The sequence below is a fragment of the Euleptes europaea genome, chromosome 18 (genome assembly GCF_029931775.1).
Source record: "Euleptes europaea isolate rEulEur1 chromosome 18, rEulEur1.hap1, whole genome shotgun sequence".
In the NCBI taxonomy this organism is placed as follows: Eukaryota; Metazoa; Chordata; class Lepidosauria; order Squamata; family Sphaerodactylidae; genus Euleptes; species Euleptes europaea.
Window position 1 is genome coordinate 1,058,858 of NC_079329.1, and position 25,222 is coordinate 1,084,079.

The following is a 25,222-nucleotide window of genomic DNA, read 5'->3' on the forward strand; positions in this document are numbered from 1 at the left end:
GAGGAGTGGGGAATCAAACCCGGTTCTCCAGATCAGACTCCACTGCTCTGAACCACCACCCTTAACCACTACATGCTGGCTCTCCAGGTCAGGAACCAAAGTATAATGCATAAAATGCAAACATACAAACCAACAAAATATAATCCTTGCAAAAATCCCCAGCCTTCTTCTTGTCTTTTGGGGTTTCCTCAAAGATTTGTCGAGATGCAGGGCTAGTGTCAGTCTTTAAAAGGCAGTGTGTGTAGTGGCTAGAGAGTGGCATTAGGATCTGGGAGACTTAGATTTGAACCCCTCCTCTGCCGTAGAAGCTCACTGGGTGACCTTGGTCCAGTCCCGTGCTCTCAGCCTAAGCCTACCTCACAAGGTTGCTGTGAGGATAAAATGGAGGAGAGGAGAATGATGTAAACTGCTTTGAGTCTCCATTGGGGAGAAAGGGTATAAATGAAGTAAATAAATAAATTAATTCTGTAGGGGTCAGCTCAGGCAGCTTGGTAGCAGCTCACATAAACTAGAAAAACACAAAGCTATAAAATCACATAAACAATAGGTTAAAACAGCCCTAACAGATTAAAATCACATTTACTAAATGGTGCATAAAGTTGTGATATAAGGCCACAGTATGACCTGCAGGCAGTTCTAAACAAATATATAGTCTCCACTAAAATAGCACTCAGCAGCAGTGGAGTAAGCTAGGGAGGCCAGCATTTCTAGGAAAACTGGAGCTGACCTCAACCATGCTGAACCAAGTGACCGGCAAGCCTGGGCCCTGCTCAAGGAGCCCTGTGGGACTGTGGTAGCTCTGCAGAGGCCACTTGGCTCAGGTTGCCCTGGACCGACAGTGGGCTACCTGCATTGGCCCACTTGCCTGTAGTTCAGGTCCTCAAATGGGAGGGCCAGATCTGCAGCATTCATGCCTGAATCCCTAGGTACTTTGTGGTGCATTACCTACTGTTTTGCTTGCTACAGATGCTGACAGGTAGATTGTAAATTGTTATTAAGAAAAAAAGTTGGTTTTTATAAGCCGGCTTTACCTTTTAAGGAAGACTCAACCCGGCTTACAATCACCTTCCCTCCCCCACAACAGACATCCTGCGAGGTAGGTGGGGCTGAGAGAACCGATTAGCCCAAGGTCACCCAGCTGGCTTCATGTGGAGGAATGGGGAAACCAACCCTGTTCTCCAGATTAGAGTCCACTGCTTTTAACCACTACCCCCACACAGCATGCAAAAGGATAGCCAGAAGGGAGCCTTCAGGCAGTGGTTGTGGATATGACAATTTAAGAGCATCTCTGTTTTCATCTATGAAACAGCACTGTTGCAAAAGGGTGTTCAGTATTCAAAGGGCTTTCCCAAGCATTATCTCCTTTATAGCAACACTATAGCCTGCCAAGCTCCACTTTGCTGAAGGATGCTGACAAAGAGCAGCTGAGTCTTTTGTGGTAGAGGCAAGATTTGAACCAGACAAAGCTGCAGCTCCATCTCTGTGCAGCTAGGCAATACCAGCTCTTCCTTTGGAGGGTAATGAAGTATTCCACCCACCCTCCATCAGAGGTTCGCTTGAAGACGAACGCTTTTCCCCCCTTGAAGAACTGAAGGGAGGGTATTACCCTCGTGTCCACCACGTAAAAGATCCTGTCTCTGCTGCTCATCACGCTGCAGAGCTTGAGTCGCCTGGGAGGAAGCTGTGATCTAGTACTCTGTTTCAAATCTCTCCTCTACCACAAATTCGTTTACATGGCCTTAGGAAAGCCCTCTCCCTGCCTCAGCTTCTCATCTGGAATAAAGGGATATTGGCCTGGCTCATGGCTCTGTTGTAAGGTTTCCAACAAGGTAATGTATGTGAAACCTTATGAAGAGTGAAAGTGCTTTGAAATATGACTGATGTTGTTGCTAACCAGAAGAATTTTGTTATTAGCTAGAAGGATTTGTCAAGGGAAGCTTTCATCCTTTGCTGGAAGTTCGATACCCCCTCCTGTCAGGGATTGGAGAGCCCTTTGCACATGCTCAGAGTCACTGAAAACTGGTTGAGTTGTTGGAGTAGCATCCTTTTAACGATTCGCAGAGCCATTTTGTGTAGTTAGTCCACCACGGGACCAAGGAGGCTATTTGTTTACACTGAAAACACGCATGCGCGTTTGAGCTTGCCCTCCCAGTTTTATCCAGTTAAAATTCTCCAGCGCAGGCGCAAAGTTCAGGCATTGCTTACTTCGAAACTACGACTCCCAGTGTCCTTTGCGCAAGCCAGTTTGCGGTAGACATTTGAAGTCACGTGATCTCTGACAACTGTCCATATTGGAAGGCTTTTAAAAATTAAATGTGTTAATTTTCATATACACAAAAGAAACAGTGCACCGATTCCACATAATCTCTCTCGTCAGCCTATGCACTTTAAGAGAAGGTCTCTATAATCCTTACAAATCCATAACGTTTTTTCCTCAGGGGTTCTTTGAGGAGACTAAATCAATGCCTGTGAAAACAGTACCTGGCTTTTGGAAACATATTTTTCCACGTCTTTCAGCGTCTGCTCTATTTCTAAAACTTTGTATAAATGGATCTTGGTAGGCATTTCGTCCTTTTTTGTTATTTTGAAGTCTGAAATACACTGCCGCAGGCGCTTAACACAGACTACCCTGAAAATACGAGGACCCTCACCCGCCCTATGGAGAAAATTAGTGAGATTGGATTGGCTCCAGTCACTCTAAATCTGTTCAGTTATTGGCTAAAATGGAAATAAAGAGGCGGGAGGAAGAGAGGGGAGGTGGCTTCTAGAGTTCTCTGTAGAAAAGACCCTGATTGGTTTTGATTCCACGCGGGTGGCCATAATACTGAATTCCGATTGGTCCCTTCTGAGGGAAGGAGGTGAGTCTTTTTCGGAACCCGCCCACCGCATATATAAGTCCCAGTCGAGGGGGAAGCGTGCCATCGCGGGAAGGCAGGACGCGCGAAGCGTTGTTCCTCTAGCGGTTCCTGGCCTCGCGCATGCGCCGGGAGGGGAGGAGCCGTCGACGGGTGTAGACGAGCGCCTCTGCGCATGGGCGTCGGAACCTGACTGGGACCGGAGCGCCGCGGCTGCGCGCTGGGAAGCGCCGGGCCTGCGCAGAAGTTAGGAGCCCTACGGCGCACGCGTAGGAGGGGCCGGGGGGGAGGGGCGAGCGGCGCTTGGAGCTCGGTGTGAGGCGGGCGGGCGGAGCGGCCGGGCCCCGGCGCGGGTGAGGCATGCTGGAGATGGCCACGGACAAGGAGACCTTCCTCGTCCCGGCCCCGCCGCCGCCCCTCAAGCCCCCGCCCAGAGGGGCCGGGGCCGGCGGGGGGGAGATCCCGGCGGCGCGGCTCCGTCCGGGGGGCGCGCCGCCGGAGGAAGGCCGCGAGGGGAGCAGCGGGGACGAGCCCGTCGCGCAGCCCCACCAGGAGGAGGCGGAGGACAGCGTGGCCGAGCTCCAGCGGCCCCGCAACGGCTTCCAGCCCCAGCAGAGGCCCCCCGGCGGGGGCAAGAGGCGCAACAGCTGCAACGTGGGGGGCGGCGGCGGCGGGGGGGGCTTCAAGCACCCGGCCTTCAAGCGGCGCCGCCGGGTCAACTCGGAGTGCGACCCCGTCCTCCCCTCGGAGTTCCTGCTGGGGGGCAACATCTTCGACCCCCTCAACCTCAACAGCCTGCTGGACGAGGAGGTGAACCAGGCCCTCAACGCCGAGACCCCCAAGTCGTCGCCCCTGCCGGCCAAGGGCCGCGACCCGGTGGAGATCCTCATCCCCAAGGACATCACCGACCCCTTGAGCCTGAACAACGCCCAGGAGGACCCCCCGGTGCTGGCCTCGCCGGTCAAAGCGGGGCGCAAAAGGCACCGCCATCGGGGGGCGCAGCGGGCAGCCAGCAACGCCGAGGGGGCTAAGGCCGCCCCCCCGTGCAAGTCGTGCCAGAAGGCGTGCAACGGGGCCACCCCTCAGCCCTACGAACTCAACACGGCCATCAATTGCCGGGATGAGGTGGTCTCCCCCTTGCTGCCGGGCAGTGGAGATGGGCAGCGTGGCCAGCAGGGCTCTGGGGGCGTCACCCCCTCTGGTGCTTCCATGGCCTCTTTTGTAGGTGGCGGCAGCAGTCGCCACCATCACCACCATCGCAAGAGGCGCAGGACTTGTAGCAAGTCAGAGGGGGCGGCAGGAGCCAGGCATCAGGGGGCGGCTGTGGCAGGCGAGGCGCCTTTCCGAAGCAGCCCAGACAGGGGACGGAGCGTGCCTAGGTGCCAGCACCAGCCGCTTCCTCCCGCCCAGCAACCCCCGCGGCAGTGGCAGCGCAAGTTCCAGTATGGCAACTATTGCAAGTACTATGGCTACCGCAATCCCGACTGCGAGGACTCACGGCTGCGGGTGATGAGGCCGGAGTGGTTCCAGGGGAAAGAGGTGCTGGACGTGGGCTGCAACGTGGGGCACCTCACTCTGAGTGTGGCCAAGAAGTGGGGTCCCCGCAGGATGGTGGGGGTGGACATTGACGGGGCTCTCATCCACTCGGCACGCCAGAACATCCGGCACTACCTTTCCGAGGAGATGAAGCAGCAGCAGGCTGGGGGTGGCAACGGTGAGGGGGCTAGCCTCGCCAAGAAGACCTTCCCAGTGTCTCTCATGGCCAGCCGAGGGCCCATTGCTGCACCGCGGGTGCCCCAGGATGGGGCAGATGCTGCCGTCTTCCCCAACAACGTGATCTTCGTTAAGGTAAGGCGGAGGAAGGGCAGTGTCTGCGGCAGCTTTGCCTTCTTTGGGAGTCAAGGTGGGCGGGGCTTGCTGCTGTCAACGCCGTGTTCTGCTGCTTTGGGTGGGAGGGAGCCCTAGCAGGGGGGTTTGGGGGGTTCTTGTGCCTCTCAAGGGGTCTGCAAATTTGTACCAGTGGAGGTTGTCATGCCTCCTTTCTCATCCCACCTTTAGGCTCCTAGTCTCTTGGGAATTAGATGGCCATCTGTCAGCAATGGTGATTCTATGACTTTGGGCAGATCATGAGAGGGAGGGTATCTTGGCCATCTTCTGGGCATGGAGTAGGGGTCACCGGGGGTGTGGGGGGGAGATAGTTGTGAATTTCCTGCACTGTGCAGGGGGTTGGACTAGATGACCCTTGTGGTCCCAACTCTATGATTCTATGAATAAAACTACATTTCCTAGTGTTCTTGCTTGGGGGCCGTGACACTGGCCTTCAGGTGTGGTGTAGATGGATAGGGCCTCAGCAGCTGCCTTATGGGCATGTGCAGGCGTGTCCTGGGGGAGGGGGGCTCATATAGGAGGAGCTAGCATGTGACTTGCCAATATTAGATATCCATCCAAGCTGGGAGGAGTGGAAGATAAGTGCTGATTAGCGTTAGTGCTGACAAACCCTGAAAAATCCTGTCGGTCTCTGAAGATGCTCCTGGCCTCCAATCCAGCTCTTCTACTGCAGACCAACACCTTCTGAAAGCATTTTTGGGTCTCCTTGACTGAATTGGTTTGGGTCTCCTTGACTGAATTGGTGCACATGCCAGGAAAGAAGTGGCTTGTTTTTCCTGGTGGGGGGCGCTGCTTCCTTAAGCAGCAGAAGGGTTGGCTGCTGTGTCTTGGGCCTTCTGGATCACTGAGGCTCTCCGAGGTGCTTGGGTCCTCTAGAGAATTTAGAGGCAGGTGGCCCAATGCTGGGAAGACGCTGCCTGGTCTCCTGGGAGAGACTGGGACATTTTTTGGGGGGGGGTAGCTCAGCAGAGCAGATGGCCCCAAGTGGTCTTGCAGGCAGCAGAGGCATTCTCTTGGAGGGGTCCCCACAGTCAGAGGGCCAGTATTCCGAGGATGGAGGAACTCAGAAGCCTGCAGCACAGCTCATACCAAGGAGGATGCCTCTGGGGCAGTTTGAGGCCAGGGCGGAGCCCAGGAGGGCTGTTTGCTGTCCATGACGCCCTGGAAAGCCTGGCCTCTTCTGGGCCCCTCCTGCTTTCCACTGGCACACCTGCCCTTTTAACACGTTGATGCTGGCCCTTTCCTGGCCTTGTGTTGCACCCCTGCCAGGTGCTTGGTTTCTCTGCTCGCTGGTGTAGGGAAAGGCATGAGCCACGGAGGGCTGAGGAACAGCCTGTGGTCATCTCAGCCTTGGTGTGGTGTGGGCGGGGGGCCCTGCCTGTTAGGCAGTCAACCAGGTGCAGATGAAGAGGGGCAGTTTGCCCACCTTGGGGTGGGGAGGGGAATTTGGTTTGTCTCAAATGGGTTCCTGCTTTCCAAGTCCCGACAGCTCAGAATGAGCCTGGCCATCAGCATCCCACACACCTTGTCTGCAAGAAAAGTTGACGCTCAGTTCCTCCTGCCCCCCCCCCCAGGCTAAAATGATCCTGGGTAAGCAGGGCAAGGGATGGGGCCTTGGAGCATGGCTGTTCCCCCGGTGCTCGCCACAGCTCTGATCTTGGAGCACTGGCCTGCAGCTCTTTGGCTGTGGGAAAAGGCAGAGGGAGGGAGAGAGAGCTGGGTGGCCCTGGAGGGGCAGTCCAGTCTGGATTAAGGCAAGAAGAGTGGAGGAGGGGGCTGGAAGAGGCTGACAGGGGAGATAGCAGCCGGGGGAGGGGTCCCCTTGGCTTCTGGCAGCGCGGCCATGCGGGGGAGTCTGGTGTTGGCCAGGTGCATCTCTAGGCAAGCAGCAGCAGAAGCCAGTGGGGAGGTTGCCTGAAGCTCCACACCTGCAGCAGTGGAGCCCCAGCCTGGCCTTCGACAAGTCTGGTGGTGCAGAGAAAGGGGCTGTGAGCTGGGCCTTGGTGGCTCTAGCCAGAGGCTTTGAGGGCATTAATAGCGAAAGTGAAACAGGCACCTCCTGGCAGAACCCCCACCGAAATGAGCTTTTCCCAAGCCCTCAAAACCAAAGCGAGCTTTTACACTGTGCAGGAACGCTTTGGTTTCTTACGTGCCAGGCACGCCTCTGCCCTTAGCCATGCAGGCAGCTGCTGCCCAGGTGCACAGTCCCATCCCCCCCCCCAGTCCCAGAGGGTGCAGAAAGCAGCACCATGCTAGATCTGTCCCTCTTCTCTCTTGGAAAGGTTGACTTGAGAGGTCCTGCAGGGCTCATGCCTACCTGGTGGGGTGGGAAGGGCTGAGTTGGGAATAAAGCCAGGAAGGGCAGTTTTCAGCTGTGCAGGCCCAGTCTCCCCCCCTCCCCGCACCAGCCTCTCACCTCTCTCCCCACTGGCCTTGAGCCCCCCCCCACTCCCACCCGTCTTTGTCTCCACCCCTTTGGCCTTGGATACTGGCATCTTCCCAGCTTGTGAGCTTTCTTCTCGGGTGAGGATCTGTGTGGCTTTGGCACGGGTGCTGAGCAGCCTCTGGTGGAAGCCAGCTGCACAGCCTCAGGGGGTGGGTCTGCCTCAGGATTGCTCCGTGCCGGTTGGTTGTTTGGGGACCCCTGCCGTCCCACCCCGGCCAACGCTCCTCACTTCTCCCCGCAGGGCAACTACGTTCTAGAGCGTGACGAGCTTCTGGAGGCCCAGCAGCCAGAGTATGACGTGATCCTCTGCCTCAGCCTCACCAAGTGGGTGCACCTCAACTGGGGAGACGAGGGCCTCAAGCGCCTCTTCAAGCGCCTCTTCCGCCACCTACGGCCCGGCGGCATCCTTCTGCTGGAGCCCCAAGCCTGGGCCTCCTACGGCAAAAGAAAGAACCTGACGGTGAGTGGCAGGCCTGCCTGGCATACCGGGGGGCTGGGGGAGGGGAGCTGGAGAGCCTGGTGTGGGCCAGTGTTGTGTGGCTGCTTGCCTTGAGGAAGAGCAACCTTCGAGGCAGAGCCAGCTGGAGTGATTGGTTGGGCTGGGCACCCACATAGGGTTGGCAGAGATCTCAGTGCGGCATGCTGCTAGTCCCAAAGGCTGGTGTAGAAGCTGGGAGCTTCTGCGCAGGGCACTGCCTGCTCTATCTGGGGCCGCTGTCACAATCACCCTCTTGTCCACCCGTTCTGGTTCGGTGGTTCCACCCTCTGACTAGGGTCCTGGGCAGCTCTGCTCTGTCCCTGGGGCTCTGACCTCACCATCTTGGTTGAAGGTCGCGGTTGCAGCCCTCCACCTGCCCGGCCCCCTCATGCTTGAGCATGCTGAGTTGATGCCTCTGTGGGAATGTGGGGGTGGGCAGTCTGCTGGCCGGGGCACTTCACTCCTCCCTTCGCCTCCTAGGAAGCCACGTGCAGGAACTTCCACCGCATCAAGCTGAAGCCGGACCAGTTCCCCTCGTACCTGACTTCACCTGAAGTGGGCTTCTCCAGCTACGAATTGGTGGCCACGCCCAGGCACACCTCAAAAGGTGAGTGGGGCAGGACAGCCACTGGGAGATGCACAAGCAGGAGGCAAGACCGCCACCCCACTGTGGAACCGTGGGTATAAACCCAGCAGACATCCTCAGCATCCTGGCTGGGCTATTCCAAGGAACCCTTTTGCTTTTTTACTCCCAGGACGTGGGAGTACTACTTCAGGATCAAAATGTTGCTCTCCCCCTAATATTGCAACACACTATTATGGGTAGTTAAGATCAGTCATGCTGGGCGGGGGAGAGACACTAAGGTCTGGTTGGTCCAGGGCATGGGGGAGGGGGGTCTTCTGTGCGGCTCAGACCCCTAACGTGGCCTGCTGTGGTGTCAGCCTCCTGGCCCATTTAGCACAGAATTGCCTCCTCTGACTAGAGCAGCAGTGTTCTCCCATCACAGGGGAGACAGGGCAGGGAACCTGGGCCCTTCTGACTGACTGCTTGTCTCCGCAGGATTCCAGCGCCCCATCTATCTCTTCCACAAGGGCCCCCTGAGAACACACTGAGGAACTTTGCCCGGCCTTGAGAGCCCATCCGTGGCTGGATTCCAGCTCACCTTTCTGAGCCACTGGGGGCATTTGCTGGAGATCCTTGCGCGGGTAAGAACAGAGGGGACAGGCTGGCCGCCTGAGGCCCTGGAGTGAGTTGGAGCTGCTTGACCTGTGAGGTCCCCGTCTGTTTGTGTGCAACTGGCAGAGTGAAGAGCAGAGCAAGCGAAGATGCCTGGAGCTGCTACCAAGTTCCTTATGCTGCAGTGGGGGGTGCGGAGATAGGGGAGTGGGCAGGTGATGCCTCTCTTGGGGGGGGTGGCTTCCTCCTAGTGGATATACTGCACTCACAACCCCAGAATAAGAGCAAATCAAACAAACATAGCCAGCCACTGCACTCTCCGTTTAGGCAGAGGATGCCGAGGATTGTGGAATCCCCCTACTGTGGAGTGGGATAGAAGGGGGGGAGCAACCACTCAACAGCCATTTTCCCCAGGCAGGGCAAAAACCTTCACCTGTAGCACTGCAAAGCTTCCCCCCCTGGTTCCTGGGCAGGGCAGCTCTGCCCCATGAGCTCCCTTAGCTGAGTTTGGTGTGCCAGGAAGAAAGAACAAGGCTGAGCTCCTGCCCCAGCTTTTTTGGGGGTGGGTGGGAGGCTGCCTCCTGTGTGTGCCCTGGCAACCCTCCAATACTTTCCCCTTCTGGAAAAGCAGCTCTGCAACCAGCCAGGCCACCCCTCCCTCTGAAGGACGCCCCCCCAGGAGCCGCCCGCCTTGCCCTCCCCTTGCTGTGGGGGGCCCTGGTTTCATCCAGGACTTTCATATTTACAAAGATGTTGATTCTATATATAAATAAAGCCTACCGATTACCAGTTGCTAGCCTAGTGTGTGTCCATGGGGTGTGTGCGGGCAGCTATCTCCAGTGTCGGGGTCTGTGAACATGTGAAGCTTTCTTCTGAATTAAACAGTTGGCCCATCGCTCTCAGTATTGTCTACTCAGTGGCTTTCCAGGGTCTCAGGCAGAGGTCTTTGACATCACCGCCTGCCTGATCTTTTTTCACTGGGACCTTCTGCATGCCAATCAGGTGCTCTGCCACTGAGCCACAGAACCAACCACTGTCATGGCCCCTTCAGTCTCTGGGTTCCACTCCCCCCGTCCTGTCAGAAGGAGGAAGGAACTCCAAGGATTGCTTGCAATTTGCTTTATGTATAACCGCGTGGTGCACATGGAGCATGAATGAGTCCCCTGTGAATATACTGCCCTGTTGCTGTGCTTTGCGCAAGGGGGTCTCTTGAGTCCGCTGGAGGAGGAAGCCGCGGTGGGGCGATGCTTCTGCCCTTCCCCCCCCATCAGCTGTCCCACTGGCGCAGCTTCCGGTACATCAAGAAGGTGGCCGCAGGGTCTCGGGCACGTGGCTTCAGCTCCAGGGGGGGTAACCCCTCCACCTCCAAGAAAGCAGTCTCTGTGAACAGCTGTTCTGGGTCATAGAAGGCCATCAGGTCTGGGCCTTTGCAGGCTGGCTCCTAGCAGGCAAGGCCAGAGCGGAGGTTAGTGGTTTTTATATGCCAACTTTCTTTACCACTTAAGGAAGAATCAAACTGGCTTACAATCCCCTTCCCCTCCCCTCAACAGACACCCTGTGAGGTAGGTGGGGCTGAGAACTCTAAGAGAGCTGTGACTAGCCCAAGGTCACCCAGCTAACTTCTTGTGTGGGAGTGGGGAAACAAATCCAGTTCATTAGTTTAGGGTTTGTCGCTCATGTGGAGGAGTGGGGAATCAAACCCGGTTCTCCAGATCAGAGTCCACTGCTCCAAACCACTACACCATGCTGGCTCTGCTCACCTTCCTGGCCTCAGGCCGGGGCCCGGCAAGCACCCGTTTCTCCTGCATGACAGAGCTCAGCAGTTCCTCTTCAGGCACCTGCAGGCTGACTAGTCCTTGGTAGAGCTGCTGCTCCCGAGGGAGGTTCATGCCTGTGGGGCGAGAGTAAACCAGGGACGGGTCCGGCAAGAACACAGGTCCCCAATGCAACGGAGCCTGTGGGCGCCACAGTGCCCACCAGCACTTTTCCTGGTGCTCACCCAAGGGTTTTGAGGAAGCGGCCGGGGCTAGATGGAGCTTTTGCCCAATGGGGCTTCTGATAGGCTGGCTGCAGATTTTAAAAAAAATATTTTCTTTGGGACCATCTGCCACCAGAGCACAGGGGTCTTTTACTGCATCACTGAAGACAAGCGATGGACATGCACAGAAATATTTTAATGCAGTATGTTCATTTCAAATGGCAAACAGAGCTTCCGCCTGGAATTCTGAAGTGACGGAGTTATGCATAATGTTTCTGCCCACCACTCGGGGGGGGGGGCGCTCTAGAAGAACAGGGCCTGCAGAAGGAGCTGTACAGTTTTGCCAGCCATTGCTGCAAAATCAGATTATGTTGGAACTCTGCTGCAAAATCAGTGAAGGAGAATCTCAGGGCGATGCTGAGGCTGGAAGTAGCTCCCAGGGACAAAAGGTGGCCTTGAGTTTCCTCTACAATTTTCCTGGGCAGGAGATGGCAGCAAGAATCCCTTCACCGTTCCTGCCACCCTCGGGCCCAGAATAACTTTGCTGCCTGGTTTTTCAGGGTTTGCCTCCCTCACAGGGTGATTAGGTGGAGGAAGAAAAAGCAACCGAGAGCGAGGTGGCGAAGGCAGGACTTGGAATTGGCCACCACCTCAACACTGCTCTCTAGCCACTAGGCATCCTTGTTTCTTTGGCCTCTTGTTGAAGGAAGTATGATGGTAGGCCATCTTGTGCGGTGGTGGTTCTTAATGCCCCATCTGCATCCTTGTATTCTAGGTCCTTTTTTCTCCCTGTACTTGTCTGGGAGGCAGCCTCCAAAATTGTGCTTTTTGAGCTTAACTGGCTTTCTTCTGGCGAGTCCGGATGAGAAGTCTACCCAGCCTGGTATTTTATTTTACTTCATTATACCCCCTGCCTTTCTCTCTAACAGGGATGTGAAGTGGCCTATGTTCTCCATTTTATCCACACCAACAACCCCCTTGAGGTAGGCTGGGATGAGAGTATATGTTAAATTATTAAATTTGCACATGATACTAAATTGGGAGGGGTAGCAAATACAGTAGAAGACCGAGCCGGGATACAGGATGATCTTGACAGACTGGAGAATTGGGCTAATACCAATAAAATGCATTTCACCAGAGATAAATGTAAAGTTCTGGATTTCGGTAGGAAAAATCAAATGCATAATTATATAATGGGGGAGATTTGTCTTAGCAATAGTGTGTGCGAAAAGGATCTTGGGGTCTTAGTAGACCAAACACTGAACATGAGTCAGCAGTGTGATGTAGCTAAAAAGGCACATGAGATCTTGGGCTGCATCAACAGTATAGTGTCCAGATCATGTGAAGTGATGGTATCACTTTGCTCTGTTAGACCTCACCTAGAGTATTGTGTTCAGTTTTGGGCACCACAATTTAAGAATGATGTAGACAAGCTGGAAGGTGTCCAGAGGAGGGCAACAAAGATGGTGAGGGGTCTGGAGACCAAGTCCTATAAGGAAAGGTTGAAGGAGCTGGGTATGTTTAGCCTGAAGAGGAGAAGACAGAGGGGACACGATAACCATCTTCAAGTACTTGAAGGGCTGTCATATAGAGGAGGGTGCCGAGTTGTTTTCTGTTGCCACAGAAGGTCGGACCAGAACCAACGGGTCAAAATTAAATCAAAACAGTTTCCGTCGAGACATTAGGAAGAATTTAATCTAACAGTTAGAGCGGTTCCTCAGTGGAACAGGCTTCCTTGGGAAGTGGTAGCGCTCCTTCCCTGAAGGTTTTTAGGAAGAGGCTAGATGGCCAACTGTCAGCAATGCTGATTCTATGACCTTAGGCAATTCATGAGAGGCCATCTTCTTGGGCATGGAATATAGGGGTTACTGGGGGGAGAAGTAGTTGTGAATTTCCTGCATTGTGCAGGGGGTTGGACTAGATGACCCTGGTGGTCCCTTCCAACTCTTATGATTCTATGTCTGGCCCAAGGTCACCCTGTAAGCTTCCATGGCAGGGATATGAACCTGGGTATCCCAGATCCTAGTCTGGCTACTGCCACACTTTCTTGGGTGCTTCCTTTTCTGGCTGGCAGCCACTTTCCAGAATCTCAGGCCAGGAAGGGATTTTGCCCCGCACGAGGGATCCTTTAAGTGGAAAAGCTGTTGAGCCACAGCTCGCCCCTCCAACATACCTTCGCCTACTCGAGCTTCTATTGTGCATCGGGCGAGAAAGGAGCGCTGGAGGAGGTCCCTGGCTGCCCGCTGGGCATCAAAGCCCTGCTCCCGTGCCGCCTGGACCTCGGCCCCCAAAGCGATGGTGCTTTGTAGAACAGGGGTGCCAAGCCCGTGGGGTTGCTCAGGCCACTGGTCCTCTGTCAAACTGCCATGGGGCTCTCTCGTCAGCAGGCCACCAGCAAGGGGGCAGCTGCCATGGGCACCCTGGGCCTCCTCTGCCCGCCCTGGCAGATGCAGGCTGCCGCATCCAACCTCATGAGAACTGGAGCCCAGCTGGAAACGAACCTAGGAGGGAACAGACGTCAGGCAGCAAAGGAGAACATTTCTTGGTGGGGAGGGGGGAGTGGTTTCATCACTAAAAGCACTTTCGGGGCTCAGGCCTGGCTGAATATTGCATTTTGGGCCCTTTGCACATGCTCAGAGATGCACCCTAATTGCATCTTCCAGAACCGAGTCCAGGCTCCTGAGAAGAAGGCCCGCGCCCTCCTCCCGTGCAGGCTGCCCCCAGCCTGGCTCCGGCGTCTTCGAGCGCCCCTCCCCCGGGCCCGCTTGCACTCACCTGTCTGCGGGGGGCTCTGCCCGCGCGGCGCCGCCGCAGGATGCCCCCGGCAGCGCCGCCCTCCCTGTCCGGGGTGAGCACCACCTCGGGGTCCGGGAGCAGAGGCTGCAGCGGGGGGGCCGGGAGGGGAGCGGGGGCCGCACACGGCAGGCTGTCTTGGTCGCCGCCACCGGGACCAGGGGGGGCGGCCATCTGCGTCGCCTGCAAGAGAAAGAAGGGGGGCGGGGGTCCGAGCCAGATTCACAACCGCCAGGGGGGGCTCTTGCCACGGCCAGCCTCAGTTTCCAGAACAGCCAGCACGAAACTGTTTCCAGCCCCCCCTCCTATTTTTGCATGCACTAAAAAGGAGGGACCCCGGGCAACCCCTCTCCTGGGGGGAGGGCAGCGTCCTGGCCCCCTTCCCCCCCCCCGCTGCTGACAAATGTGTGGTATATTGGTGCAATCTTCCCTCCCCCTTTCCCGCTCCCCACGAACTTGGGGGCAGTTTGCAGCCTCTGCCCCTTCCGTAGCGGCGCTTTTTTCTGCAGCTCAGTTTCCATTCGCGCGCCGCCCTTCCTACCTCCGCTAACTCCTTTCCCGCAGCTCGTCTGAACGTGGGGACCGTTGCGGGCAGGAAAAATGCCGCCTGACTCGCCCCGCAGCCTCGGTTTCAATCAAAAATGGCGCCGAACTGAAAGTGCCCTATCTCGAAGCGTAGTGAGGGTTTCTACGATAGACTGCAAGGGCCCAGAGCGACCACGGGGCGGCCTCGGCGCAAGGGCGGATTTCCCTTTCTGCCGCAAGTTGATGTGCGTCGCTCAAGCCTTCATGACAATCTCTATGCCTAAAGTTTTACCACCGCCTACAGAGACAGGGAGCCAATGGGGGCGCACCGTTCCGATGACAGCAAAGGAGGGCGGGGAACTTCCGCTGGGTTAGTCTCTTGTGAAACCAAGATGGCGGCCAAACTGAAACCGCCCTATGGCCAATATGGAGCCGAACTGGCCGCTGGTGGCAGAACTCGCTGAGAGGGAAATGGCAGCGAATGCACGCATGCGCATGAGAAATAAACATGGTGGCACGGAGCGTAGGGCCAGGGTTCGAGTCCTGCTCCGGGTTACTGTGTTACTTTTTAAAAAAAACACACAAAACCCGCTTTTATGATACAGACAAACTGAAGCTGCTGGAGCCAAAATAACAAGAGTCTGATGCCTTCAAGATAACTGTAAGTCTAACGTGTCACAGGGCCATTTTGCAATTTTATGATCTACAAGTCTTGATTCTGCCTCATCCAACTGAAGCCAGTTAGTCTTCATGCACAGCCCCCCTCCCCTGCAGACACACAAAAATCCCAAATAATCTGGTATTTTTGTTCCTAGAGGTGCCATATTGGAGGGAGGGATTCCCAGCAACATTTCGAGGGCCATTCTTGGAGTAAAAATCAGTTTTCAGAACGAGTGCTGTGTAAAGGGAACGTACTAGAGGTGGCAATTCTGGCCACCTTCAAATCATAAGGGCTAGATTTGGCTCTGAACTTCACCAAGGAACGCATGAAGCCAGACCCAGGGTCCACAGAGCTTGGTACTGGCTTTTCCGACTGGCTGGAGGGGTCTTTCATGCCAGACTTAAGCCAGGATCCGTTCAAGCTCTGAGCCACAGCCCCCTTGGAAATGGTGGGTGGAAAGCCTGTACTCCCGCCTTCTCTGTTGTGACCCCCACCTCCTAGAAGGGCCTCCTTGACAAGGTTGGGAAGACCCCCCACTCTCCTGGCTTTCCACAAACTATGCAAAATGGAATTATTCAAGGGGGCTTTTTGCACAGGTTAAAGAGGACTGTGCTGTAAGGAAATGGTCAGAAAGCGGCACTGGCAAAGGGAGAGGGGCTGCAGCCGACGTGACCGCATTGCTGCCAATCACTATAAGACTGCTCCAGACCAGGTAGTTTTTACACCACTTAACTTATCATGTTTAAAAGCTCGTGCTTTGTTTTTAGTTTTGAGACTTTGGTTTGTTTTCTGACTTCTGTAGTTCAAACCATGTTGTACTACTGGAGGTCCCATCCTAGTGATTGTACTTGACTTACGCTATATAATCCGCTTTAGTCTCAGTGAGAGAAAGGCGGACTATAAATAACCTACTATTAAAAGTATGTGCCCTAAGCAAGAATTTGAGGCAGGCTACCCACACCCAAGTGAGCCCCGTGGCGCAGAGTGGTAAGCTGCAGTACTACAGTCCAAGCTCTGCTCATAACCTGAGTTCGATCCCAACGGAAGTCGGTTTCAGGTAGCCGGCTCAAGGTTGACTCAGCCTTCCATCCTTCTGAGGTCAGTAAAATGAGTACCCAGCTTGCTGGGCATAAAGGAAAGATGACTGGGGAAGGCACTGGCAAACCACCCCGTAAACAAAGTCTGCCTAGTAAACGTCGGGATGTGATGTCACCCCATTGGTCAGGAATGACCCAGTGCTTGCACAGGGGGACCTTTGCCTTATATACCCATAGCCAAGCCTGGCACACCTGCCATCATGAAAGACTTGTCGAGGGCTAAAAGGCTTGGTTTCTAACTGGGATGCTGGCTGAGGCCGGAACACTCTCCCAGGAGCTTTGGTACTCACCCTCAGGTGAGTTCCACCTGTTCAAATCAGCTACACAGGACGCAGGATGCATATCTCCTATATATGGGTAGCAACCCAGTTTCCGCAAAGTGCCGGGTGAGTGAGGAGCCCCCAGGGGAGTGCTTTGGCCTCCGCCAGTGGAGACTTCACATGTGGCCTGCATGCACCATTGGTGTGAAAGAAATGTCGCCCGTGAGCAGAAGCACAACAGGGCAACCAGATGTGAGCTCAAGAAAGATAAGGGAACAGTTCCCTCGCACCCCACCCCCAATGTAGGCTTTGAGGATTTCCTCACAAAACAGCTTGAAGAGTTACGGCTCTACTGAAAATTTTAGTTCATAAGTACGTTGATTGAGAATTGTGGTTTATTTCATAGAATCATAGTTAGAAGGGACCACCAGGGTCATCTAGTCCAACCCTCTGCACAATGCAGGGAATTCACAACTACCTCACACCCCCAGTGACCCCTACTCCATGCCCAGAAGATGGCCAAGATGCCCTCCCTCTCATGAACTGCCTAAGGTCATAGAATCAGCATTGCTGACAGGTGGCCATCTAGCCTCTGCTTAATTTATTTAATTTATTCAAGCCCTCGCCAGCATCTCGGTGCTCTGTAAAAGGAGCTGTAGGGGGGAGGCCCCGCCTCAAAGATACACGATCGGATCTGCTAAATCAGGAGCCCCCCCAACGTGGTGCCTGTGGGCGCCATGTTGCCTGCCAGAGAGCGGTCTCTTGGAAATGATTCTGTGCCCTCTGAAACACCGAGGGGGGGGGCTCTCTTGCTGTCCCTGAACACTCCCCCACTGCTTGCTTGCTTCCAGCTGCCATCAGTAGATACCCTAAGAACTCACCCTCAAGGAAATGAAAGGCTGCTGCCCTAAAAACACCTATTTGGTAGAAATCCCATTGACGTGAATAAGTCTTCCAAGTAAAACAGTCTGATGTAGTGGTTAGACTGCTGGACTAGAATCTGGGACACCCGGGTTCAAATCCCCGATCTGCCATGGAAGCTGCCTGGGTGACACCAGGCCACACACTCAGCCTAACCTACCTCACAGGGTTGTTGCAGTGAGGATAAAATGGACAAGAGGAGACTGATGTAAGCCCCTTTGGGTCCCCCCGGGGGAGAGGGGGGAAGTGGAGTGTAAATGACATAAATGAAATAAATAAAGAAGACTTTGTGAACATCAGGCTGTAGATTTGGTCTTCAGCGAGCCCCTGCCCAGGAGCCAGACCTCCCAGAGGACCCAGGAGTCCTGCCTTTGAACCTCAACCCTCCTCTCTCTCTCCCCCCCCCCACCCCCCAGCCTGCTTCCTTTCTCTGCTGGCTGAAATAAGGCAAGCGGGGCCAGTGACAGCAGCCCCGCACAGAGTGATCATTTTGGACAGTCAGCACAATCTATTATTTTGTAGCCTGGTGATCTGCTTTCCCCACTTCTGCTCAGGAAATTCCTCCAGCCACTGCCAGGCATTCATCTGCCTGGGCCTATTGTTCTGTGTGGCTGCCTGTGGGGAGGGCGGCCAGAGAGTTACTCTGTTGACACCACGGCTGCCTGGAGAGGCAGCTGGCTCTGGGGTGGAGGATGAAAGCAGAAGGGGGAGAGGAGGCCGGCTGTGGTGCGGTGCAGTGGGAGCCTCCTGGGCGGTGGGTCTCCTCGCAGGTGCTGGGTGGGCCCTTCATCCATCGCCTGCGGGTAGAGATCCTTCATGCTGGAGAGGCCAGGCACTGGACCTGGGACTTCCCACATGCCAGCCTGGAGCTTCCTGGGACTGCATCGCAGCTTGGTGTAGTGGTTAAGAGTGGTGGTTTGTAGCAGTGGACTCTGATCTGGAGAGCAGGATTTGATTCCACACTCCTCCACATGAGCGGCGGAGGCTAATCTAGTGAACTGGATTTGTTTCCCCGCTCCTACACATGAAATCAGCTGGGTGACCTTGGGCAAGTCACATTCTCTCAGGCTCTCCTACCTCACAGGGTGTCTGTTGTAGGGAGGGGAAGGGAAGGTGATTGTAAGCCAGTTTGAGTCTCCCTTAAGTGGTAGAGAAAGTCGGCATATAAAAACCAACTCTTCTTCTTCCTTGGGGAGAGCGTAGGGACTGTATCCCACCATCTCCTCCACCCATGGAAGAAAGTTCTCTCATTATCACTGCTGTTGTTTTCAGCGCTTAATCTGATCCCAAGCAATACCAAGGCAATACTCTTTGGATGCTAGACAGGTGGCAACCCGAGAAAGGGCCTTCTCCGTCTTTGGAAATGGAGAACTTTGGAACTCCCTGCCCAGGGAGATTCATCTGTCTCCCTCTATTGGTGTCTTCCACCAACGGGTGAAGATTTATTTGCTTTGTTTGGCACCCTCCCAATAATGGTTACTGGGCCTCCATTCTGGTTTGTTTGTGTTTTATTGAATTAATAATTTAAAATGTATTTTTAATTGTTTGAATATATTTTTTTATGTTCACCGCCTTGGGGAGCATGATTGGTTGGAAAGGTGGCATAAAAGTATTTTAAATAAATAAAAATAAAGATCCAGCCTCCAGAATTCCCAAAGCTCTCACAAAAAAGAGAGGGGGGCATGGCTCAGTGGCAGAGCATCTGCTTGGCATGCAGAAGGTCCCGGGTTCAATCCCTGGCATCTCCAATCTGGTAGTAGGTGATGTAAAAGACTTCAACCTCAGCCCCTGAAGAGCTGCCGCCAGTCAGAGTAGACGATACTGACCTTGAGGGACGTGAAATCGCACCCGGGAGAAAGGGGTGAGTGCTGGGCAGTGCTGGAGGCCAGGAGCTTCTCTCTTCGACAACGAAGCCTTCCTTGCTTGTTTTTAATTGGTCCCCAAACTGGGCACTTTGGCAGGCGGGACGTTGCCTCTCTCCTTTCAGCCCCCCCCCCTCATTCTGGATGGAAATAGTCCCTTTCGAGAGCCTGCCAAGCTAAACAAGGCCAGGCCTCTTCCAAGCGGGCACCGATTCGGTTATGTGTGTGTGTGGGGGGGGATTGAGTGCCCAGGGAACAGTCACTGGTCCCCAAAGCAATGTCTGGGGGCGGGGGCACTGGCTGTGTTGGTGGCCAGCGGGGTGGGGGGAAGCATCAGCTGCTGGGTTGGCAAAGATGGCAGCGGGAGGAAACGGGTGTGATTTCCTCAGCTCCCTTCCCCGGCTTCCCGGGAGAAACCGGAGAACAAAAGAATTTTCCAGTTTGGAAAATGGTCCTGAAATGCAGTGGTGTGGAAGGAGTTAAGGTGTGGAGGGGGGGTTTCTTGGGAAGGGAGGGGGGATAAGGGAATATGGCAAGAGATCAATGAACCCCTTAGCAGAAACAAAAGTTGGCAGCTCCTGGCCCGGGGAAAGGCAGAAGTTCTCCAAGAGAGTTGTAGGTGTTTCTAGCAGGTTAGAGGCGCGGGGGGGGGGGGGGATCAGATTCTGGAGCTTAACAGAAGGATATCAGTTTTAGGTGAACATGTTGTGTGTGTGTGGGGGGGAAGGATCTGGAAACTTGGGCTCCCATCTTCTCGAAATGACAGCATTCCACCCTTGTGCCTGCTTGTGCATGTGTGTGGGAGGGGGGCGGTCCTTGCAGCCCAAAGGTGAGCCTGCCCCCCCTCCCCTGCACTCAATCCATTTACCAGTTCCCAGGGATTTTAAAAAGCAGAGCAGGAAAAGGTAGATGGAGACCTGAGAAACGCCCAGAGACATCCAACAGATGAGGAACATCTGGGCAGACCTGTCCCGGCCCAGCAGCCAGTTCTGTGTTGGTTCCCCCCCCCCGGCTCTGACTCTTTTGGGGGCCTAATGGGAAGCCCCTCAGCAGAGGCAAAAGGCAGTCTGTGCCCACCCCACTGAGGTGAAGCCAACCCAGGTCCCCCGTGGGTACCCCAGCCCCTCATTTATCCAAAGGGAATCTGCTTGTGGGTTTCCCTGGTTGACTCCTTTCCTCTCTTTTTAATCTCCCCCCACCCCCAAGTCCGGATACGGACTAGAAATTTATCGGGGCGTTGGGTAGGAGGGGGAGCAGAGCCGGCGTAATTCAAAACAGGTTGGCTTTCCAAGAGCACTCCAACCAGCCAGAGACCCAGGTTCCCTGACCAGCTCGGTCTGGAACCAATTTGTATCTGGAGCTGCCGGGACCTGCTGTACTACTTCAGTGGAAGAGGCTGGGAGCTCAAGCGGGTGGGGGGGAGCACTAAACACACACACACACACACAAGCCCCCCCCCCCACCTCAGTCTCGAGTTTTCCTTAGTGCTGGCAGGACCCCTCTCCCAGGTTAGGCTGCAGGGCACCAGGATGCCAGCGGGAAGGAGTGGCTGGCAGGAAGCTCCAAGGTGTCGCTGAGCCAGTGTGGTGTAGTGGTTAAGAGCAGTGGTTTGGAGCGGTGGACTCTGATCTGGAGAACTGGGTTTGATTCCCCACTCCTCCACATGGGCGGTGGAGGCTAATCTGGTGAACTGGATTTGTTTCCCCACTCCTCCACACGAAGCCAGCTGGGTGTCCTTGGGCTAGTCACAGCTCTCTTAGAGCTCTCTCAGCCCCACCTACCTCACAGGGTGTCTGTTGTGGGGAGGGGAAGGGAAGGTGATTGTAAGCCGGTTTGAGTCTCCCTTAACTGGTAGAGAAAGTCGGCATATAAAAACCAACTCTTCTTCTGCCTAGGAAAGTTCTGCCAAAGATCATGGACTGAAGGCCGATGGGAGGAGAAAGCTGGGTGGATTGGAGGGAGGAAGCCCTCTGCCTAGGCTCAGAAGAGCCCTTGTCTTCTCTATCCTGTCAAATAGCCCAAGATTCGCTTTGGCGACATTCTGGGGCTTCTGCTGAGGACTTTCTGTTTCCGTTCCCAGTCCCATCCCATAACCACTTGACGAGGCCGCCTGATTAGAGCGATAAATGAGCACTCACTAAATTGTGGGGTATTCTGGCAGATGTGATCAGCTGGCGCTGACTCCAGGCATCAGTGGGTCTGGTTCTCCCCCATACCCCCCGCCAAAGCATGTGAGCTTTGCCCCTTCTGTTTCCTGCCCCACGCCTGACCCTCAGAGGGGTGCGGTGTGTGTGATTGCAGCTGGCTGAGGAGATAACCCCGGAGAGGGAGCCGCTGGTTTGCTGGCAGCTGACCTTGCAGGGCAGTTGGGATTTTTTCCACCCAGAATGGGAGCGGAGGGGTTGGGGGGGGGATCAGGCAAAGGATGAGAGATAGTTATTGATCGCTGTTAAATAATGAGGAAAGAAGAGGGCTTTGCTTAGCTCTTGCATTTGCTTGTGGCCTCAGTGGAGTAATAATGGAAGCATAGAGTAACAGAATCATAGAGTTGGAAGGGACCCCAGGGTCATCTAGTCCAACCCCCTGCACAATACAGGACATTCACAACTACCTCCCCCCCTCCACACCCCCAATGACCAGAAGATGGCCAAGATGCCCTCCCTTCAAAGCATGCATGCTTTGAAGCACATGTAGAGTACTGTCCAGTCATTTCTAAGGAGTGGTCGGCCATCTGCAAGTAGTGGAGAAGGGCTTCCAAATCAGAGGCCCCCAGACCTGACCTATTAACTGGTCCATTCCATGGTGCACTGAAGGCCAGCGTGGCTTTGTGGACTTGGCTGGGGGCAGGGGGGCTTGGCATAGCCTTTCTTTTTTTCCTGCCTCAGTTTCTCCTTTGGAAAATGGAAGTCATGCTCTGTGCTTAAAAGGTCTGAGTGGAAGGTGTGACCCGTGGCGGGAAGTGCCCCAGCCCCCTCGGCAGCCTGATGGTAGCCACAGGAAACGGGGTCTCTTACAGAGTGGCTGTAGGAGGAAGCCAAATGTTATTTATTTTTCCTGGGCTAGCTAGAGCTGCATGGGGAGAATTCTGCGCATGCTCAGAGGCATCCTTACCTTTTCCATTCCATATCTCAGGCCTTGTATGGAAATCAGAGAGAGCACTAGAAAGGTCTGGCTCCAATTAACCCTGGGGCCAGCTAAAAACCCTCGAACTGGCGATGTGGAACTTTCAAGGGGGTCTTTCCCCCAACCCCGCCTCCCAGGCCCGAGACCACCCCTGGCAACTTCACAAAGACGACTCGAGATGCACCTTGTGGCTGTGAGAGCATCTTTGCTGGGGGCCCTTTAGCATTTATTTATTTGGTTAGTTCCCATCTTTCTCCCCAATGGGAACCCAAGGTGGATTACATCATTCTCATCTCCATTTTATCATCACAACAACCCTGTGAGGTAGGTTATCCCAAGAGGGTGTGACTGGCCCAAGGTCACCCAGCAAACATCCATGGCTGAGCGGGGTTTCGAACCTGGGTCTCCCAGGCCCTAGTCCAACACACTAACCACCACACCACGCTGGCTCTCATTTCCCACCCCAAGTGCTGCTTGCATTGGGCCGGTCCTGTACCGAGTGACAAAATGCAGCCCAGGTCCACAAGGGACTTATAGAACACTTGCGGCTGCCGCCCACATGACCTCCTGTGCCTTTAATGCCATTTCATGGCAGGCAGAGATTCAGCAGGTGAAGCTTTTCTCATTCCCACTGCATCTCCCGGGGTGGTGAGTGGAATCTGGCATACTAGAAGAGGGAAGGGAGGATGGAACCCGGGTCCGGGGGGTCCGGAACTCCCGGCTTCATGGAAAGGGGTGGGTGGGAAGTGACGCAAGGGGGTAGCTTGGAGCCCGGATTCTGCGCCAACTGCTGGGAAACCTTGGCTCGCCCTCTGCCCCCCACCCCACCCCCACGTGCCTCCTGCCAGGAGAGAGGCGGCCTCTGCCTGTGCTCCCTCCCGCCAGGACGGCTTTTCCGGCCTCATCTTCCCTGGCCTGATGGGGCAGCCCTGCCAGAGCGGAAAGGGCAGGGGATTGTTTCATTCCGGATGGCTGGAGCCAGGCAGGAAACCCCACGTAATGCGGCCTCTCCTGGGTCACGGGCCTGTTGCTGCTGAGCCCCCCCCCCACCTACCTCCCCATCTTTCTTCACAACCAGCTTTCTCAACTTGCTGGTGTGGACTGAGAATTTGGAGAGAGGCCTTACCCGCTTGGTGGAGCCCAGTGTAGCTCGGTTCATGGGGTGTGGGGGAGGTTGCATTTGATTTGGATTTGATTATGGGAGGGGCTGCGGCTTAGTGGTAGAGCCGCTGCTTGGCCTGCAGAAGGTCTCAGGTTCAATCCCCGGCATCTCCAGTTAAAGGGACCAGGCAAGCAGGTGATGGGAAAGACCTCTGCCTGAAACCCTGGAGAGCCGCTGTTGGCCTGAGTAGACAATACCGACTGTGATGGACCAAGGAGGATCTGATTCAGTAGAAGGCAGCTTCATGTGTTCATGTGTTGGATAAGCATTAAAGACTGCCCCCCATTCACTGGGGGATTTGGGGCTGGGCAATCTCATCTCCCCCCTCCATAATGGGAGGAACACCCACTTATCTCAGAGGGTTTTGGGGGGGGATGAGAGGCAAAAAAGTGCTCCCCCACACTTAGGGAGTGCGCTGCCATGAGATGCCATGCTGGCCAGCGGCTCAGATGGAGGGTTAGACAAGTTTGTGGAGGAGGAAAGGGAGGTCTATCCAAGATGAACAGCTTAAAAGTAGAGCCTCCATGTGCAGGGGTAGTATACCTTCCGGATACCAGAGGCAGGTTTGGGCCAAATGCATCTGTGTACCAGCAAGCAGAATAGGATGTGGATCTGATCCAGAGAGTTGCGTGCACGCCAACCCCCCCTCCCCCGGGCTTGTGTGTTCTTCCAAGACGATTTAGTTGTTTCACTGTCCTGTTATTCGTCTGCAGCCTTTCTTTGGGAATGGGGCGCCGAGTTCAAAAAGGCAGCGGGTTCTTTGCCTTTCACCAAAGGTCTCCAGGGCCGAAGCGGTCGTCCCCCACCCACCCAGGCCCCGGGACGAGCGTTCACACGTTCTCACCCTGCCGCCCACGCTCTGGGGGCGCTGCAGGGGCCCCGGGTGTCCTATCCCCCCACCCACCGGCCCCGGGCCTCGAAACTTTGTGGCCGCCTTTGCAACCAAGTGGCGGCTGGGCCCCCCGCGGGTTGCCTGTCCCACGGGGAGGGCAGGTTGGAGGGCGGGAGGAGCCCCCCCCTCCCGGTTGCCCCGCAGCGCCTCCCAGCTGCCCCCGGCGTCTGCGCTTCCTGCTTCTGGTGCAGGGGCGACGAGTCTGGCTCTGCAAAGGGGGGGCGGCATGGGGGGGTCTCCACTTGCAACCGTGCGTCTGTGCGTGGGGGGGGGGTCTCGTGTTTGCAGAGGCCGCGCTCTCCGGGGGAGCCGTCTTTGCAAGAAGTTCGTTTTGGCCGAGGGGGCGGGGGGGCGGAGCTGCTTCTGCAAACGCGTGGCAGGAATTTTTGCGGGAGAGGGCAGCGATTTGTTTACTTTCCCAAAGTTTTTTGGGATGCTTATTTTTTTTGCTTATTTTTTGGGTGTTTTTTTTTAAACTTTTTAGGTGTACCCTAAGGTGGGAGAAATCTCCAGAACTGGCTTTTCAATTCCGTTTTGGCACAAGTGCGGGTGGGGGGGGCAGTCCTGGCGCTTGCAAAGCAACCGGGGGGGTGAGTTTGTGCGGAGATTCCTTTCCGCTCGCAGCTGGCGGTGCGTGTGTGGGAGGGGGGTGAGAGCCCCCGCCCCCCGCCCCCCGCCCCGCGCGTGCAGCCCCAGCAGCCCGTCCGAAGTGACGCCCGGCCGCTTCCCCCAAATTCCTAACCCGGATCCACTTCGCCCGCCCCCTCCCCGTCTGCGGCCCCCCAGCCCCGCTCTGCTCCACTTCGCCGCTGGAGCCTCCCTTTGTGCGGCGCTCGCTGGGCTTCCTCTGCCATTCCGGACTTTCTGGTTTGGAGGCGGCTGCGCGCCGAGCTGGGAAACGGCGGCGCTTTTGTCTGGTCCCGGGACGGACGGGCGGACGGCTGGCGGGCCGGGGCGTGGGGGGGGGGCTGCTCGCCAGTTCCCCGAAATCCGCCCCCCACCGAGCGGGACGGGACGGCTCCCCCCCTTCGCGGACGGCACTGGGGGGGCGTTTGACTTCGCTTCGGATGGCCTTGTAGGGGTCGCCCCACGCAGACGCCCGCGA

At 55.6% G+C, this 25,222-nt stretch overlaps 2 protein-coding genes across 2 annotated transcripts; one reads left to right on the plus strand and one right to left on the minus strand.

Moving 5' to 3' along the window:
* The first annotated feature begins 3,215 nt into the window (after positions 1-3,215).
* Positions 3,216-8,804, plus strand: MEPCE (methylphosphate capping enzyme). The gene is made up of 4 exons (XM_056863788.1): positions 3,216-4,703; positions 7,430-7,648; positions 8,147-8,273; positions 8,727-8,804. Exons 1-4 carry the CDS (start codon positions 3,216-3,218, stop codon positions 8,777-8,779), a joined length of 1,887 nt encoding a protein of 628 aa, XP_056719766.1. The 3' UTR covers positions 8,780-8,804.
* A 1,306-nt stretch (positions 8,805-10,110) lies between these two features.
* Positions 10,111-13,788, minus strand: PPP1R35 (protein phosphatase 1 regulatory subunit 35). The gene is made up of 4 exons (XM_056863789.1): positions 13,597-13,788; positions 12,995-13,322; positions 10,604-10,734; positions 10,111-10,284 (listed from the first exon to the last, which is right to left on the minus strand). Exons 1-4 carry the CDS (start codon positions 13,786-13,788, stop codon positions 10,111-10,113), a joined length of 825 nt encoding a protein of 274 aa, XP_056719767.1.
* Between the last annotated feature and the right edge of the window lie 11,434 nt (positions 13,789-25,222).